Source organism: Solenopsis invicta, chromosome 8 (genome assembly GCF_016802725.1).
Source record: "Solenopsis invicta isolate M01_SB chromosome 8, UNIL_Sinv_3.0, whole genome shotgun sequence".
Classification (NCBI taxonomy): domain Eukaryota; kingdom Metazoa; phylum Arthropoda; class Insecta; order Hymenoptera; family Formicidae; genus Solenopsis; species Solenopsis invicta.
In genome coordinates, this window is record NC_052671.1 from 3,424,913 (window position 1) to 3,444,692 (window position 19,780).

The window sequence follows — 19,780 nt, forward strand, 5'->3', positions numbered from 1 at the left end:
ATTTTAAAATACGTATAATTAAATATGCTTTTGAATATGTAACTATGTCTAAAATAAAAAATCTCTTTTGTATTATAAATTTTATTTTATCTTAATATAGAAAAAGAACTTTTTTAGCTTGTTATTTAAAATAAAATAGGAATTAAAGTTTTATTTTATTTCATTAAGTTATAATTGATTGAAATTTTTATTTGTTTTGCATTTTATCTTGCATTCTGTCTCGTAGCAATTTTTAATCCTTTTCATTACTGATTTAGAAAAAACTTTATTTATCTACTTATTTAATTTACTCTTACTTATTTACTTTATTTACTTATTTATTTATATTTTATAAATTATTTCTGCTCATAAAATTATGCAAAGCTTATATATTTTTACACATTACGATTCCAACAAATAACTACAACCTGGCACGCGTATATTATCATAGCTGATAACCATTTGTCAAGCGATCTTTCGCGAAGAGCATATCCATCGCTTATTAGGGAAAATGACTCCGCATGCTCCGCCACTGACGGGCAAGGGCCGCCCTTAACTTTCACTAACGACCGAAGTTTTTCGGTGTCCGAGCACCGTAGACTCCGGTATCATAAATTCAAAATGGCGGTTCCTTCGGGGGTGAAAACAAAAGCCACTCGGCTCGTATTCGAAGGCTTCGCAGGGTCCGGGTAGGTGGGCAACCCTTCTGAATTCTCCCTTACGAGGAAGACTAGGGGGTGGGGTGGTTCGAGGGAAGAAGCGGCGAGGCTTTTCGAAGGGTCGAGCCACTGAAAATGGCGGACCCAATTAAGTGAGTCTGAGCTAGCGTGATGTACGCGCGTCATGGAAACCGTAAGAGGCGGAAAGAAGAAGACGAAGGACCGCGCTTGAATCCTTTCAAAGGGACGCACGTAGAAGTCCGTACAGTACGCACCCTTTCTTCTCTAACAGGAACCTCCGCCTCCTTTGGATCTCGTTAATCTTTTCGTTCTACTCGAAGACAAAATTAGCGGATCAGTGAGAGAATTACATTACTTTTTAAATAGTTAAAATTAACTCCGGTAATACTTCGCTAAAAAAAATTAGGTTTCGAGAAAGAGTGGAAATTAGTTTACATTATTATTATAAGCATTTAAAGTTTAAAAAAGTAAAAATTTATTTTTTTTTTAAGTTACCTATTTATATTTTATATTTAATTTTCTGGAGTAAATAAATAATTACAGTACAACTTAAATTACAATATTACATGTAGTTATATGAATTTAATTAGTCAATTTATTATTCTGCGATGTCAGCTATTGTAGGGTTACGACCATTTCTATGAACGGAACACGTTTGGTCCAGAACTGGATGGGCGAGATGCTGACAGATTAACCCATGATCTTTGATCTCACCTGACCGGATGCTGGACCTTCTCTTACTCTATTTAGGGGACAGGTGATCCTACTTGTATCTCATTCAAGATATGTTTCTATCACATATAACAAATCGTTATATCGTTATTTAAAATAATACGTTTTAGTATATTATAAAACACGTTGTTATTAAATGAAAATATATTTTAGAATTACTCTAGATTTTTATGTTGTTTTCTCATTACGTTTTAATATAGTCATGATAATTTCTGCAATTAAAATTTCAGTGGCCAGTTTGATTAATATTCTTATTACAGAAAGACAAGATTTTATTCTTAATCTATAAAATTCGAGAAAATGTTTAAGCGTCTGTTGTTTAAACATGAATTTAACCACAATTTAAAAATTACAGTTCTGAAATGATTCTATAAAGATTCATCAAAATTATACACGAATATAATTTTAATGTAAAATATATAAAATCATATATTGTTGCGTCCGTCACACAGCCGCTTACTTTCCGACATTTTCATACTCACACTTGGGAGCAGTGCACTTTCGCGTCTTTCCTGTTTGATGGTTCCCTCGGCCGCCGGGCTTCAGCCTTCAGATCAGCCGGCCGCGGAAAAAAAATCGATACCAAACATTATAGAAGAGCGATTCTGAACTACGGGTTGTTGATTACGGACAGCTGAGAAATTGACACGTTTCTATTTTCGAAAAGATGAAAGAACATTTAATTCTTTTAAACATTGTTTCGCTCATCGTGTGCGCAGTGTGAATATGAAAGTAAGTAATCATGCGGCGTGATAATTATGCAACAACAAATAAATTTTCTTAATTTGCGAAGGCTGAAACAATGCGTTACCATACTCATAAGCGCGCTCGATTCGTACATATCGCTCAATTCTTGAACTATATTTACAAATAATTAAAGTAATATTTATTCCTGAAATTTAATTTTCCATATACTACATATAAAATCTGCTTAAATTTAGCAACAAATATTACTTCGTCGAACTAACGGAAATTTTAATTCCATCATTAATTAAGCTATGCACTTCACCGCGACGGGCCCGAGGAACTCGCGTCGTTAATCTTACGAATAACGCTTGACGCCGCGGGTGATCATTAATAAAGACGCTTCCGATACAAGATCCGCGTTTAACAAAGTTTCACGTTTTCCGCGTACATCGGTATCTCGATCGCGTCTGCCAACCGCGATCGATGGAGCTCGTAGACTCTCGCGACTCGCAGCCATCCCGAAGAAAAGCCCCGTGCGGATCATTATTTCTTTGGATCGTCTCCAAATCTACGCGCTACGGCGTATATCTTTGTCTCGGCAGATTCGCGAAGACTCGCTCCTTCAGGAGCGAGTCGCGAGAGGTTGCGAGAACGGCAGGTTTCCACGGATGAGCCTCGCCTCGCGTACCCTCCCCGCGATGTTTCGCATTATTTTCTACTCGAGACACGCGACATGAAAGGAGGCAAAGCAGGCGGATCCAGGATCAAGTAGTGGAAGGCCCAAGGGAAGATAAGGGTCCGACGAAGACGGTTAAGGAGGAGGTTCGCGAGGGAGTTTTGATCCTCGCGAGAGATCGCGGGTCTCAAAGGCGAACGACGGCGGTGCTTCTTTGAAACGGTATTAGCTGGGCGATTCCATCGAATTTGCGTTCTCTACGACCTCGAGAGTTCGATCACGAAATACGATAGCTTGTATATTTGTAGAAGTAATAACGGGCGTAGAGGGCGAGATGGCCTCTCCGTGGAGGGATACCGAGGATGGGCGGCTCTCCCCGGGGGGTGGTGGGTCGTCGCGAAGGTGAAGAGGCGAAGGAGGTGGAGGGTAGCTTGGCGACACTCAAGTCTCTCTCTCTCTCTCAAGTCTCTCTCTCTCTCTCTCTCTCTCTCTCCACCTTGCTCACGGAGTTGTACAAGGGTCCATCTCATAGCAACGCCCACGGAAACTCGAATCGATACGACGCACTGTTCTGGAAATTCGCCGGATTTTCGCGCTCGTTTTCGAATTTTGCACTGGAGCGTCTTCACCTTTGACATTCCGCGAGGAGGGTCAGCGCGGCACGGCACGGTCGCGTCGCGCCGCCACCTCGTCGCGGGAATTTTCGCGCCCGAGAATTGCGGCTTTGCTCGCATGGCACCGTTCCATACGCGGAATCGATAACGAGCTACGCTACAATTTGCAAGTGAACGAAAACCAGATGGAAAATCAAAGCACCGATCGTAAAACGCAGATAAAAATTGTATCGTGCTTCGCAACGCGCATCCAATATGATAATTATTTGCTTATTCCCACGCACGCGAAACGTTCTTGAACCATCTTGATCGGTGTTCAACGATCAATTATTTATTGATTATAAATTTTTGCGAGAATCGCCGACGTATGGAAAATGAGTAACGGGGACAACGCAAAACGTAATGGAATGCAGAAAAAGGAGGGATAGTTGGATCTCTGTATCGTCGTTGATAAAGACGCATCGATCCGAGTTCTTGAAAGAAGAAACGCATGGCACGAGCCCTCGTAACGCGTACGAGTCCATATACGGAGTCTGCACCTTTCCGCGCTTCGATTACTATCCTCCTTTACGAGGCGCAGTATCCAGAGAGGTGGATCGTTTTTCCTTCTTACCGACGTGCCGGGCGGGCGCGAAAGGCCGACGGAGAGACCGAATCGAGATGAAAATCGCAAACCCCCGCGCATTCCGTCCCCGCTGGTACCGATACGCCGCCGCGAAAATCGGTATACGTATATTCGCGGCTTATACATATATCCTCGGGATTATGTCGTCGCCATTACATTGTTGAAAATATAGTCAAATTGTTCGATATCATAATGTTAATATACACGGAAGCAACATCAATGATGAATTACTTATTACCTTATTTAAATTTAGTCAAGAAACAATTTGAAAACTAATGGCGAATATAGTCCCGTTACAATTGATTTTGTTTCTTTTCACCGAGCGAAGTATTAATATTCGTGCAACTATTATACTGCAACGTCTGTGCGAGTGATTAATGCAAAAATGATTAATTTTGTCGTTTTAATGAAACATATTATGTGTCATTTGTAAATAGTGTCCTTAATATTCCAAAAATTTTCCTTGATTTTAATCGAGGAAAAAAACAAGCTTTTCTGTTTTTTTCCCCTGAACAAAATACGAAGAAGGATAATTGTAATTATAACGAATTAATATTCTTAATGTTCCAAAAAAGAAAAGTAAAATTCAGGGAAAGAACCCTATTTTTCATTTTTTGCTTTCTGAAAAATACGAAGACGGTGACAATAACAGCGAATTTTATTAATAAATTACTTATTAGAGTTTTTAAATGTGAGTTATTTTAAAATTAAAGTAGAGGAAAATAAAAGTGATATTATATTAAAAGATAAAACCTGATAAAAGAGAGGTGCAGTAAGAAAAAAATTTGTTTTTTTTTCCTAAATTTCTAAAAATTTTTGCTAGCTAAGAATGCTATTCGTAAATGTCATTACTTCTTTAAAATAAATCGTACTTTCTGATCTGTATAGAAAACAGAATCGGTATTGCGCGATTGTCTGGGTGTCGGGCCTAGATCTAAGAATGGCTCGGTTAGAATGCGCGAGGAGTTTCTTTTCGTTTTTATCAGCGTGTCCAGTCAGGCGTCTTGTCATGCATGGCCGATATTGATATGTGCACGCGTGTATTCGAGAGCAAGCCGTCGACGGAGAAGCGGTCCCTTCCTCCCTTCCTGAGAGCATGCTCCTCTTTCTCGTCTCCTCGTCTCGCATTCGTTTTTCAGAGCGGAAGTTCGTGCACGAGAAATCCGGAAAATTGGACGGAGCGATCGCGTCTACTGTTGCCGACGAGCGTTCTTCAAATGAACGATCAGCTGGAATCCCATAAATCGGCCGGATCGATAGTGCAAAGAGCGATGTAAAATATTTCGAGTGGCTCGCGCGTGCTTTTATTAACGAAACGTCTCTCGTCTTCCATCCTATTACGGCCATCTTACGGAGATATCTACCGAGAAACCAGAGAACAAAATTGCTTTATTCTCTCTAAATATATAACGTACATGGAACATTCATCAATTTCACATCGTGGAATATGAATCGAATTATGGAAGAAGCACAGAAATAAAAGTTATAGAGACACGCGTGTGCGTTTATGATTAAAAGAATCAATTTTATTTGCGAAATTCACTCATTGTTATTGTCGCGAAAATGTTATAATTATTTGTTTCACGCTTCTCTTGTTTTAATTGTCTTGAAATCAATACATCTATTGATTCAGACAGAATGAAGTTGCTGTGATATAAAGAGAACAATATGATTTTCATCGGATACCATTCCATTGTCACACGCGAAGCGATATCTGTAAAGTGCGTAAACGTAATTATTATAACAATTTAGTAAAAGATTTGAGATTTAACACACCAAGAATAAGTAAAAGGCTAATGAGAGTACCGCGCGGTTATTTTTGCGCAGAGTGAATTAGTCAATCATAGACAAAAAAAATTCTTTTGTTCATTCCGATAATGTTCGAACGTTTCGACTTTCTTTGTAGTCATCATCGGCATGAGACAAATTTATTAGAAATTTTATTATGCGTATTACTTGAAAGTCTCATTAGCCTTTTATCTATTCGTATTGCGTAATTGTTATGTTACATCGTACGCGAGTAATACGTAATAGTGAAGACTTGGAGCCAATTGATCACCACTGCCGTAAATTTGTCTACACGGGCGATTGTGGTCAATCTGCACAGGGTGTTCCGAGGTACCGGTTGATCCAGTTTCATTCCGGTTTCTTCGGTGAACTTCACCCCGAGAACGAGGCGAGCGCTGTCAACACAGAGGCGCGCGCACGGAATGACAAATGCTGCGCCGACCACCAATGTTGCTGCACAACAAATTATATCCAGGGCGATAAAATCTATCCTCGGACTTAGATAAATAGTGCTCGAAGGCGACACGTCGTTTATAAGTCCGTGACAGTACCGTTTCGTTTATTCTTCATCCAGAATTTTTCGTACACGCTCCGCCCTACTAAGCTTCAAATGCTATCCAAAAACATAAGCGGATTCACTGTATTTTTACCTTTTTCATTGTATTTTACATTTTTCTTTTCTCTCTTCTGTGTTTCAGACTCGACCGATGAATGTTTGGACGATTCATCAAGAGGAAGGAATTCTCTGTTGATCGAGCTCTCCGAAGTAATTCGAGACTTAATTATACGATACGTAATAGACTGAGATATATTGTGTATAATTAATCGATCGATTAACTCGATTGATTCGATCTCGGCGAAAAGTTTCTACGTGATGACAGTGATGAATGACGATTGTAAAATTCGAATGCACAAATCCCAGAGAATTGTGAGATAAATAAACGTACAAGAAAACGCCGCCCCACCCAGGAATCGGTTCCGGCCCCATCCTGCGTTCCCGTATTGCTCCGTCCTACCTTCTGCTTCCTCGGACATTAATTTCATGCAGCGAGCTGCAGGTGCGCCGTCAGGTAAGTACGTGCGATATTATTGGCCGACGTCGGGCAGACGCGAAGCCCGAGCTGTTGCGACTCGGCACGATCCCCATTAACCGTCCCATAAACAGATAATCGTGAATTTCCCGCCGATACCGTTCGCCCAATCAGATAAGACGGAACGTGGAGATACGAAATTATTGTCCTCGCATTTCTCGGCTCGTATAACGCCCGGGATGTTGTAGTATAAGTGTTAATTAAGGGCGTATCGCGATCAGATTGGCGAGACGTTTAGAAAGTTGGGTGTTGTAGCTGATGCTCAAGCTGACAATTATCGATTTTTGGGAAATTACCTGTTTTTAAGCAATCAAGTTTACCGTTTCGATCAGTGGCCTCCATTATGCTGTAACTTTGAGATAACATTAGCGGGAGCGAACCATATTAATGAGATGCAAAAATAACACATCTTTAACAAAAAGAAACGTAAACGACCATCAAAATAAGTTCACTATAAAAATAATGGTCAGAATTTCGGGTACAATGGTACTTGCAATTTGTACGAAAGCAATTTGTACGAAAGAAAACGAGTTTAAATATCTCCGTTTCATTAACACGAGTCCCTCCCCCTCCCCCTTCCTTTTGTTAATATTTACGCAAAGATAGAAAACACTCAGTTTCAAATTTACATAACAATTCGCACTGCATAATTCTCTCATGTCAAAGGCGATATTCGTAAAAACATAGCGTTGTGAATTCCGGCTCGACTCGATGCCAGAGCTAAATGAAGGATTTTCGCGCGTCTCCCTGCCATTATTTGGCAACGCGGCTACGTCTCTGTTTGTTCTGCGAAGTGTGGAACGGAGTCGCGAGGGCTAGAAAGAGGAGTACTCCGTTAATCATTATCCTGGGGTATGTCGAGAGGGCGAAGGAAGCCTCCTTTGAGGCCGGACCACGGCTGCTCTGCCCGGAATTCCAGGGACTCGGATTACAATTTGGCGAGTCCAGGGCGAGGGGAGAGTAAAATGGCCGCCGGCGGTAGGGTAGTTTTGCTCGCCGTAGGGTGGCTACGAGGGTGGCTAACTGGGTGGTCGACGAGTAGCGGTAGAAGAGGAGATAGGAAGGGGGGGCAGGGGATAGTGGTGGTGCAGGAGACGGAGGAGGAGGAGGAGGAGGAGGTGGAGGAGGTGGAGGTAGCGGTAGGTAAAGGGGACGCGGTGGTGGCTGAGCGTCGGGGCAGCGGGGGACCGACGCTAGCCACAACCCCTTAAGGGTCGAACGAACCCTTGCACCACTACACAGAGTCCAAGAACCCCGACTCTCTCTTTCTCACTCCCTATCTCTCTCCCTTGCTCTCTCTCTCTCTCTTTCTCTCTCTCTCTCTCTCTCCCGGTCATCCTCTCTCCTTCCGTTCGCATTCGCCACTACACACTCTGTCTCTCCGTCGCGCTTTCCACGCTCGCTCTGACTCTCGATTTGTCTCGCTCTCGTCCTCCTTCTGTCCCGTCACCTCACCCCCTAGTCGCCCTCTCTGCCCTGGCGCTGAACAACCTTTATATCCACAGCCGCTATACCCACCACTACGAGTACCGAGTACGTACGTACTACCTAGCTTGCGTTATTCCCGCGTACGAGGGAGGGAAACGATCGAGAGAGAAATAGAGAGAGAAGAGAGAGAGAAGAGAAACGGAGGAACGGAATACACACAGGGGTGAGTGAGCAAAACGGATAGAGAGAGAGAGACGAAGGTGATGCCGTGAGAAAGCAAGGGCGAAACAAAGAGAGCGAGCATTTGAGGGAAACGGAGATCGCGACAGCGACGAGCGAGGAGAGGAGAAAGATGGAGGTTGAAAGGGGCAACGCGAGAGAGCGAGAGGGTTGAACGGGCGCTAGGGGCAAGGGTGGAATTTTAGAGCCGGGACCAGCCTTAAAATACACGCCGCGCGAAATGCCGGGCGTGAATTAGAGCTCCTGCGTATACACGCTTTCTCTTCGCCGGCGTGGCGAAGCGAAGCGATGCGAGACGCGGCGTGGCGTGGCGTGGCGTGGCGAGGCGAGGCGAGACGAGGTGCAGCAAACGACGAACGAACGGACGTACATACCTTCGGAATTTTCGCAAGCCGCAGAGCAACGCCCGTTGTTTCTCTCAGTTACATCCGTACCGGCCCGAATGAACTGAATTTCGACGATCGCGCTTATGACGGTGAGCGACCGACGTTCATTACTGAGAAAACGATTACATGAAACTCGATGTTGTCGGGCACTCAACCCTTTAACCTTCCGATGTTCAATTCTCTTTTCGCTTTACGTAAAGGTTGCATACGTCAATTTAGTTCTTGAATCATGCGTCTACTCAGTATTTTCATTTTCGAGCGTTCAAAAATTTTTGTAGCTGGGAGTAACGTGATTTAAAATGACGGAAAATCTTTATTGCGCTGCAATGTTTTTTTTAATTGTACAAAAATTAATAGATCGATAAGAGAGAAATAATCTAAAATAATATTGAATCGTTTTGATATTTTAAGTTAGAGTCGTAGTATTAAACGTATTGTCAATCGATCGTGGAAAATAATCATGAAAGTTGGCGATTCTGAATTTCGCTGCTCGCCGCGAATAAATAGCCGTCTAGAATCGCGCGCGAAAATAAACGAGAGAGAAAGCAGGACACCCAAAAGACGTAAGTCAGTCGGACGTGAGAAGTTTCACGATGTTAAGATCTTTTACCCGGGCAAAGGACTTGCAAGTGGTGATACAATCAGGATGCCGTGAATAGCATAGATGCAAATAGGAGTTAAATTTAAATTCGAGCGAGGAGTAAAATTTCTCCCAGTGGTTTTTCGCTAAACATCTTGTTTAGCACATCGAGTTTCCAAATATTTCGTGTTGCATTCGCGTTGTAAAATATTTATTTTTCTCAACGAGAGATGTATAGAGATATCTAGTCGTCGATAGGACGTCGCTCGATCCACGACGGCATGAAAAAAAGAAAACCATCAGAGGCGGCGAGACGAATAGATCACGGTGGGAATCGAGGATGTACCGTGAATTTTAACACGTCTCCAAGAACATAAGACCGATATAAGCATCGAGATTTGGCCGAAATATAGGTTAAATCGAAAATACAATAATCGGCGAACAGTTTCTCCGATAGAAATAACACAAATGAGATACCGATAGCAATTAGCATATTAATATTTAAATGGATCTATCAAGTGTCTCCTGACAGCTAATCTACTGCAAAACTAATATCGACACTTAAGCTCTTAGAATTATATACATGTACTATCAATTTACATACACTGATTGACATAAGATGTCGATTTCGTAATAATTATGGATCAACTTTGCGAATCTTCCGAGTTTTGTTCCCAACGGTTAGACATCCGAACACGGATAATTTTGAAATGATAGCTGGCAATTTACTAAATCTATCCTTATAAGCGCAATAATAGGCTAAATTACGGTGAGTAAAATATTTACATGTCCCGATTAGCATAAGATATCGATTTCATAGTAATTATGAATTAACTTTGTGAATTTTACTGAATTTTATTTTAAACATTTTGACGTACGAAAGCAAATAATTTTGATAATTTTAATGATGGTTGGTAATTTACTAAATTCATCCCTATAATCACAATATTAGATTAAATTACGGCGAGTAAAATATTTACATGTCCCGATTAGCACAAGATATCGATTTATAATTATGAATTAACTTTGCGAATCTTACTGCATTTTATTTCGAATATTTAGACGAACAAAAGCAAATAATGGTGAAATGATGGTTGGCAGTTCATTAAGATCATCCTTAAATCGCAGTAGGATAAATTACGTTGAGCGGAATATTGGCATAAAATAATGATTTCATAGTAATTATGGATTAATTTTACGAAATCTTTCTAAGATTGATTCTCAACGGTTAGACATCCGAAAGAGGATAATTTTGAAACGTTGGCAGTTTACTAAGCTCATCCTTAAATCGCAATAGTGGAATAAATTACGTTGAGCGAAAGGTTGAGCGTTATATCGGTAAAGTTCCGACGGGCGAAACTTTTATTTAAGGATGCGGCTACGGGGGCTTGTCAGGCGTTTCGTTAACGGCGAGCTTAACCGCGGCTAATTTCGTATAATAATTGCACCTTATAAAGGAGGTTTTGAACCTAATATTCTCGGTGTTCATCTCATATTTATCGTCGTTCTCCCGAGAGATGGACAACTCCATTTTTGGTGTCTCGGTGCAATCTAAATTTGGACACGCGACGCGATGGATTATCGCTCTTGATAGTCGATAGGAATAAAAGTCACGCAGTTACGTATAATATAACGAAATATGTACAATCGCACATGTTTCCCGCGTGTGATATTAATTTAAAAATTCTCTCTAACAAATAATATTTATTAGCAAGTCACGACCGTAACGAAATTACCATTGAAAATTCAATATTGATAGTTCAAGTAATATCATTAAATTTTCCACAAGAACAGCAGTAATAAAATTTCCAATATAGTCGCTTTAATACTTTCAACGGCACTTGAATCAAGACAATTGCAGTTTAATAGTTTCCAGTCTTTCAATAATAAGTAATGATGGTTCTTTGCTCGGCTTGAGGATCTCGGAGAATGAACTGTGCTCCGCTGCGATACCGTGGCAGCGCATGCACACGCAAACCTTTCTCGCGAGCAAAGGCAACTCTTTCGCTCACATGAATTTTGCATCGTAAATAACGCGTATTTACATCGTCCTCAGCTACCTTCCGACTTTTCGCCGCGCGCGCGCCAATATTAACACACGCGTGCAAACAAGGAACAATTCTCTGACGGGACTGATATTTTTTTTTTTTTTTTTCGTTGGACGTCACCGCGCCACGCCGCGCCGCGTCGCGCCGATGACGGCGACAACGATGACGACTGCGCGCACGGATTTAACTAATAAGAGCAATTAATGCCGGAGGTAGTAGCTAGAGGGTGGTTTGTCCGCCATGGCATGTCTCTCTCGCCTGGCGGTCGCCTCGGTCAATACCCACCGGACAAGATGGCCGACGCCCACTCCAACACAAACTCGGAGTTACATACATTTATGTACTCAAATGTATAACCCACCGCCGCCCCCCTCCGGACGGAGTTGCCTTTCTCCTTCCGCCAGCTTCAACCCTCCTCGGTCTCGCCAGCCACTCGGCTACACGGACACCGAACTTCATCATTATTATCTCGCCGGCCTGGTGTACCTACCTTCCCACCGTCGAGTCTGAATTTTGCAAAAGCCGCGCGGCACTCGCGCCTTTAACGGTAATATTGAAACGGAAATTCGAGAGAATTTTGGTTAATAGTGCATGCACTGCACCTAATTACGTATTCACTGAAGTAAAGCGCGATTTAGTTCTTTGTTACGGACAAAGTTGAGTTTTATTTTATTTTACTCTACATATTGTTATATATAATGCGCGAAAGATTCTACGATGCTTAATATGCTTTGCTGCGATTCGCTTTATTTATGCCGTTGCACGCTTTATGTTTATTTGACTGTTTTAGTATCGCATTTAAGTTTAGCGCGTTAACAGTACTTTATGAAACGGATGGTTTGTTTTTCTGGTCTTTCTCGAAAAATAATATTTTAACAATATAAATTCATAAAATAATTTATGATCAATTATGATCAATTATTTCAGTACAAACAAAATCCCATATGATTTCCCAATTGAAATAATTAAGTCATAAATTTATCGGGAAATCGTTTGTATTAACACATTTAAATAGCAACAATGGTTACACCGATCAAAAGCAATTCTTAGTGCCCGATAATTTTCTAGATAAATTTATGAATTTAAATATTTCAATCAATAAAGCTTGATACTATTTTGATTCTAATTACATTGATTCTGTTGCAATAATTACGTCGTTTAAATTTAATTGTAACGAGTGAGAGTTAATTTAAAGTTATTATCAGTCAATAAAACATATATAGTTATATTAATTTATATTAATATAAATTACATTAATTCATAATTTATTAATAATACACACACACACACACACTTATATAATACACACACACACACATGTATACATGTATATATATATGTATTAATTTTGAAGATATATTTCTATCACGCCGAAACTTGGAATTTTTAAAACGGGTCGATCGTAATGAGATTTTATTGAGATTTTATTAAGACCAAAAGAATTGAATTTATAATCTCTAAGTAATTATTAAATACTAAATTTAGAAAACTATTGTGTGAATCTGCGCAAACTTTAAACATTAGTTGATATTTGCGTAACGTTGTAATACAATTTTCTTTGATAAATATTTTTTTCTAATTACCCGTAGCTCGTAGCTGCATGTTATTTTCTCCAACACGACGCGGTGTTAGCTCGTTAAAGCACGTACGCGCAAATGAACCGTGCGAATAGGCACGTCGTAGAGAATCTCGATTGGTCAGTGCAGAGGGGTGGCCAACCCACGCGTCCGATTGGTCAAATCCACCCTTCTCTCAGACGAATGCTGACCCTTCGGGGGTGGGTTCTGTCGCCGGGAAATATCGCTGATCCGTACCTTAACAGAGTGCACGCTCGCGGGAAATTGAATTATAGCTCTCTTTCTCTCTCAGCAAAATGAGAAGAGAAAAACAACGCGACACACGGCGTTAAAAAAAAAACTTACACTCGAGTGACTGCGAATCGCACGTGACACTCATAAAACACGCGAGTTTTTAGCGCGCAGTTTTTACGTCTTGCCGGAAGACGCATCGTCCAACGTTACGTTGGAGAAATGTGCAAAAGCCGATCGGAGGGATCCGGAAAATTGTAGCGGTGAAATATACACGGTGGCGCGTAGTCGGTAAAATAAATTCAATACTATCGATTCGATTTGAGCGGGGACAATGGCAATTATTACAGTATTATCCCGCGCTCACGACCAAATTTTCCCCGTCGCGAGCAACGCGCGTTCAGGAATAGCCGAGTGTAATTGATCTAGGAATTTAATCCGTTCAATTCAGGAGGCGCCGCGCCGCGAGATCGAGAATCCCGCTCGACAATACTTCCTCGCCGCGCCGCGCCGCGCCGCCGGTTCTTTATCGGGAAAACCGAGTGGGACGGAGTCGCGAGCGGAGTATCGGCCGTAATGAGATTGAAATTAATTCGACGTCGCGGTGCCGAGACACGACGAGATGTTCAACGATAAGATAATTCGACAAATTTGCTCGAGTAACTCCGCGAGATCTCGCCGGGGTCTCGCGAGATAAAACGGCTTCTCGCTCTCTTCCGCTTCTTTTTCTCCTCCACCAGCGCTCCCCCCCCTTCCCTTCCGCCTTCCCCTGCCCCGAGTCGGCGGACGATATACACGGAGCACACGACCTCTTTAACCGGAAGACGAATGATCATTACTTAATCTTTTGACCGAGGACGAGACGCCGTCGCCGTTGGAGTATCCTGGCTAATCCGGCGCAATTGTTTTCGTCCATGTTGACTGCTTATCTGGCTTAACAGCCGACTAATTCCGCGATCTAACAAACTTCGAGCTTCATGGTCTCCCTAGGCACTTAACCTCCGTTACCGTGAGTTTTTTGTCGGGCTGCGAGCGACTTGCTGAATTAAAATTGTAAATTCCGCGAGATAACAACACGGAGACACAACGAGGCAACAACGCACTGTGGCAACGCGCGATAAAGGGCCATTATGTGTAATGAAATTATCTCTAGTGTTCTATAAACTGAATAATTACGCATTTGTTTATTTAATATACCCTTTGATGTAGACGCCTTTTTTTAATGATGCATTGCAATTAAAAGAAACAGCAGTTATTTAATATTGAATTCAATTTTTAATAAAAAGAACGTGTTTTATTTTTCGGCAAGACGAAATTAAATGATATATAAAAATAGAAAAGAATTAGTCTAAAAGTAGCTGATGAATTTATTGGTAAATTTTATATTTAATTTCTTTTCGGAAATTGAATAATTTTTCTTTCACTATACAAACTTTTATATTTGCATATGTAATTTATATGAAACAAATCGTTTAAGAATATTTTAATAAGAATATTTTAATATACATTTTGTATCTCAATAGCATAATTTCAGTATGTGAAATTGAAGCGAAATTGTAAAATTATAACTCGACGTCGCAAGCGAGTGCAAGTAAGGCGTAACGAACGGTTATTATCCGTCAGCCAGCGTGCAGCGGGTGCAGGCCAGGGTTGTAACCCTCAGCGCCTGACACTTGAAGGTCTCTTCCGCTGCAGAGTGTATAGCGACCCTACCCTAAGCTCGCTGCAGCTGATGGTTTTACTGACTGGACTGTACCTCCTATTAGCAGGCAACCGTGTATTGCATCGGTGCTTTTCGAGTTCGGGTACTTCGGGTGCGAGAAACAGGAATGGCGAGGTACCACAAGCAACAGCGTATTGTCGCGTGAATCAGAAATTATTCGTATCAATGGAACTGTCTTGTAAATGCAAACGTGTTCACGTGATTTGACAGAATTTGACAATTTTCATGTTGGAATTTATATCTTTTATAATAAATAATATTTTGCGTTAGCTTAAGACTGTTGGAATTATCTGCGATAAATGCTATCTATCTTCCTCAAATATTTATATTTAAATTTTGCATTGAATGTCTTAAAGCGAAAGGTATCGCCATTTACAATGCGCTACGTCGCTTAATATGTTTTCAAATAATTTTATACACGCAATATAATGATGAATATTTTAATGAGGAACGTAATATGTTTGAACATTTTTTTTTATCACAATAAATCGTTGCATTTTTCTTTAAAATGTATAATTTAAATATAAATATTTAAATATTTGAGGTAGATTTTGCTACTCTCTAAATTTTTTGGAGTTGAATTTCATCTAAAAGAGTGGAACTCCACTCTAAAAGTGTGAAAATCCTACCACTCTTACCTCAAGACTGGCAGGATTTTCACACTTTTAGAATAGGATTCTACTCCAAAGATTTTAGAGAGGCTACATATATCTTTTTAGCTACTATTTGAAATTTATCGCAGATAACTCAAACAATTTTAAGATAACGCAAACTTGATACTGTACATCAACAATCAAATGATCTTGTCCTGCAAATGATTTTACAAATTCTAAGCAATTGGTATCGCTTTTTTATTCGTAAATGTTCTGATCTCCTAACTGCTCATGACAAAATACACATATAAAAGTATAATATTTATTATTAAGATGCTTTCTTTAAATAATTGCTTGTGGAGGTAGATGATAGCAATCCTTCGCTACTTGTTTATTGTCAAGGCGGAAGACAGTCGCAAGCTGCGATAAGAATAAATTCCTGCTATTTACGACAGGGAAATGGTCGTAACGGAATTCGGGGGTGGTGCAAGTGTTTGACATATTTTGTCCGGGAAACCGACAGATCAGGGACGAAAGCGGCGAGAGAGAAAGGGCTGGTAAAGGGAGTGAATGCAGGGGCACCTCTGTTTCTGACGTGCAGATTAGTGTCCGCCATTGTAGTGACGTCACCATAGTTAACACGCATTCAGACGGCCCGAGGAGAGGCTGGCGAAACTATTGACCGCAATCATCCGTGGAAATCTGCGGAGTTTCTCGGCCCGCCGTGAGATTAACGCGTTTTTCTTTTTTTACGCGCACTCGCGAGCGCGCATAATTTTCGGTATCACCGCCGATAAGTGAGAATGTTTCGCAGCAGGAATCGGGGATCGGCTAGAACTGGAGATCGTCCTCGCGGCTCGATTGCGCGAATGCGTCGCCTGCAGAACGTGTCAGAAGTCGGTTCGCCAGTTGACAGATGAATATGCCCGAGGAACAATGGGGGCCGACCAAAAATTAACGGCATTGTCCTAACTTTGCATTCTGATGCCGCTGTTTGCTCCCGCCGAGTCGATTGCTACGAAACAAGGACTGAGACCGGCAGACGTGTACTGAGAAAGCTTTGAAAGCTATTCTCCCTCCCACTTCCCACCCCCTCTCTCTCTCTCTCTCTCTCTCTTTGTCTCTTTCTCTTTCTCTCGATTACCGAGCTGCAGATTAATCTGATGTTGATGGTGGATCCCGGACTTCGTGATCTATATTTCGCTTTTCGTGGAATCCGCGGAACGATCTCAATGCGAAAGCGAAGCCATTGAAAACGAGACGAAAATTAGAAAACGGCGCATGTTGAATCGATACGCATACCTCGGGCGATTTGCATATTTTTGTTTACGTCTATAAATTGGAGATAAATAACAAAGCAATGGTGATTCTGTATCTCATTTTTAAATAAGAAATTGATACGAAAGGAGCTTCTTTGAATATGCATTTATTTAAGATATTAAACAATTCTGCTTGATAGACAAAAGTTTTATTAAATAATTTGCTGTGTTCTCTATTTTGATTAAAAAAATGATATTTACAATAATTTAGCAAATTATTTACCATAAAAAATTAAATATTTTTCCTTTTTTCAGTAGAAGATAAAGTTTAATTTTGAAAGTTTGTACAAATTTATACATATAAACTTCGGCCAATATTCTCAACTTACTTTTAACGATAGAAATCGTGTTTAATCATCGTTTACTAGCGCTTTCATCAACAAAAGTGAGTCGAGAATCTAGGTCTTGGCATATGCTAATATTTTTATAATTAACTATGTTACATATTTCATGAAATTAATTAATTTTCTTTCATAATAATTATTAAAATTTGTTGTTTAATATTATGTATAATAAAATTATTTTATTGTGGATACGTAAGTAATATAATTAGTTTATGAATTAATTAATAATTAAAAATTTTACTGATAATAAAATGAAAGTAAAAGAGAGGAATAAGAACATCTTCAAAGTATTGTTATACTTTTTGTGAATTGAATAAGAGTTAAATAAACAAGTAAAGTATAAACCAGCTACCCTCGAGCGAGCCTTTGAGCAAGCAACCCGCTATACAAGAGCAACCCGTTTAGATGCAGCATGATTATTCTCACCTGAGATTTCGTTTGACGCGTTACAGCTTCCGCTAGATGGCACAATTGATTCCATATTAAACAGTTACACGATTTTCAGCGACGACTATATATATAAACAGTAAAGGAATATGGGACACGTGTTTCTGCTTTTTGTACTTTTATTTTCGCGAATTGCAAAATTATAAATTAAGAGATTAGCTGAAACTACAATTTACATTTATGGATAAAAAGATGTCCGAGTACTTTTATTTTTAAGCAAAACGCGATGAATTCATTTAAATCGCGTATTTAACTGTTGCGAAACGCATTATGCAATGCAATAGGCGGCGAATGATAGCGACGCGGGACGAGTTAAACAATTTATGTAACGAGCTTTCTACGCGCACGTTTAATAGAAACGTATCGGGAATTAACGTCGCAGACAGATAGCTGCGAGCCTTTCGTCTTCCGAAGAATCAGTTATTAGGATTATTTATTAAATAAATATGAATTCACGAATATATAAATACAAATCCAAAGAATGTTATTGTGCATGCATAAAAGTTTGACTTTTCTAGTTAGAAGTTAAAAGTTTATAATTATTAATTATATATTAATAATAGTTATAAATATTTTATAATTTATTTAATATTTATATAATTACTTTATTATAATATAATAAGTAATGAATAATTTGATTGATAAAATTATGTTTAATTCAATAAAAATATAAATTCATTATTACTTATTATTACTTCCAAAGAATTATATTATTAAAAAAGAAACAGTTTAAAAGCCGAAAAAAAAGCAAACGTCTACACGAAGCGCATTTGCCTATCACAAATAAGGTAGGGCAACAATGATATTAATTTAAACGAGAAGTCAGTGTGTGTCTGTCATAAAGACAAGATTTCAGTTATCATTACAGTATAAGGTACTTTCCGAATAAGGCCCACTTTTAAATTTCTCATTTAAAATCGCTTTATGTTTGAAATATATACTTAAAAAATAATATGTCATAAGAAGTAGATAAAGAGGGAAATTAATATTAGTAGCAACACGTTTATTCAGTGCAACAGAAACTTGTAACAAAGTGGATAAATCAGTTGTTTTTATAAAAATTTGTTGTAAATTTAATAAGTATACATTATTTTATGAGTTATTACAACATATTATAATATTATTCAACTTTTTAACTGTAGAAAAAAAAAAATATATATATATATATGTATATGTATGTATGTATGTATGTATGTATGTATGTATGTATGTATGTGTGTGTGTGTGTGTGTGTGTGTGTGTGTGTGTGTGTGTGTGTGTATCGATTTTTTGGAATAAGTATACTTTTTTATAAATAATGTATTGTTAAATAAGGCCCACTTATACATTTATTGTTATAGCCATTGCTATTTGTTTATTATGTATGTGGCTTGCAACAGAGAAGAACGATTTTCAATGACGTTAACTTTCCATAAGCTAAAATTGCACTAAAATAGACAGAATTTCTTAAAGTTAAAATATTAATTACAGACAAAATTATAAATAATTTTGATGTTTTACAGTAAAATAGATCTTTGTTATTTTCAGTTTATTTTTAATTCGGGCCTTATTAAAAACATAAGAATTTAATAACACCCAATGATTGCCCCTTATAAATAGAATTTATAAAAAATAAAATAAATTAGGTGGGCTTTATTTGGCTCGGGTATCTTATTAACTTTTTGACCAGGATTTTCATCTAGTTACTTATAAAAAGTCTTTACGGTTTTATTGTTTTGAATCGATTTAACTTTTATGTATTTATTTATTAGTATATTTGCTTTTTATCACACTGGCTATGTTTATTAATTGAGAATTCAGTTTCATTATGACGAAATAATTCTACGCTTATTTGCCACAGTACGAAATCAAATTCTGTATGGTGAGTAATCTTGGTTCGTTTACTAACGTTATTATTCATCATAAACAATTTTTTTAAAAATGTGCTCTATCGTAGGGTATAAAAAAATTTGACTATGGTCTCATACGGTCTTTCCAACCAATGGGAATGGT

The 19,780-nt window shown here is 39.2% G+C and overlaps 1 protein-coding gene across 2 annotated transcripts in view; it reads left to right on the top strand.

The window, feature by feature from the left end:
- The window catches only part of LOC113003756, a 241,205-nt gene that overhangs the window by 56,569 nt on the left and 164,856 nt on the right, over positions 1-19,780 (top strand). Inside the window, exon 2 of one of the 2 annotated variants that reach the window (XR_005575446.1) lies at positions 6,480-6,851. Coding sequence is in view for 1 of the 2 variants with exons in the window: in XM_039452939.1 (XP_039308873.1) it covers positions 6,480-6,586 (107 nt within the window). In the remaining variant the exon portion in view is untranslated. Of the gene's footprint in view, positions 1-6,479; positions 6,852-19,780 lie in introns of those variants that run through there. The other variant, XM_039452939.1, reaches the window with a different exon arrangement.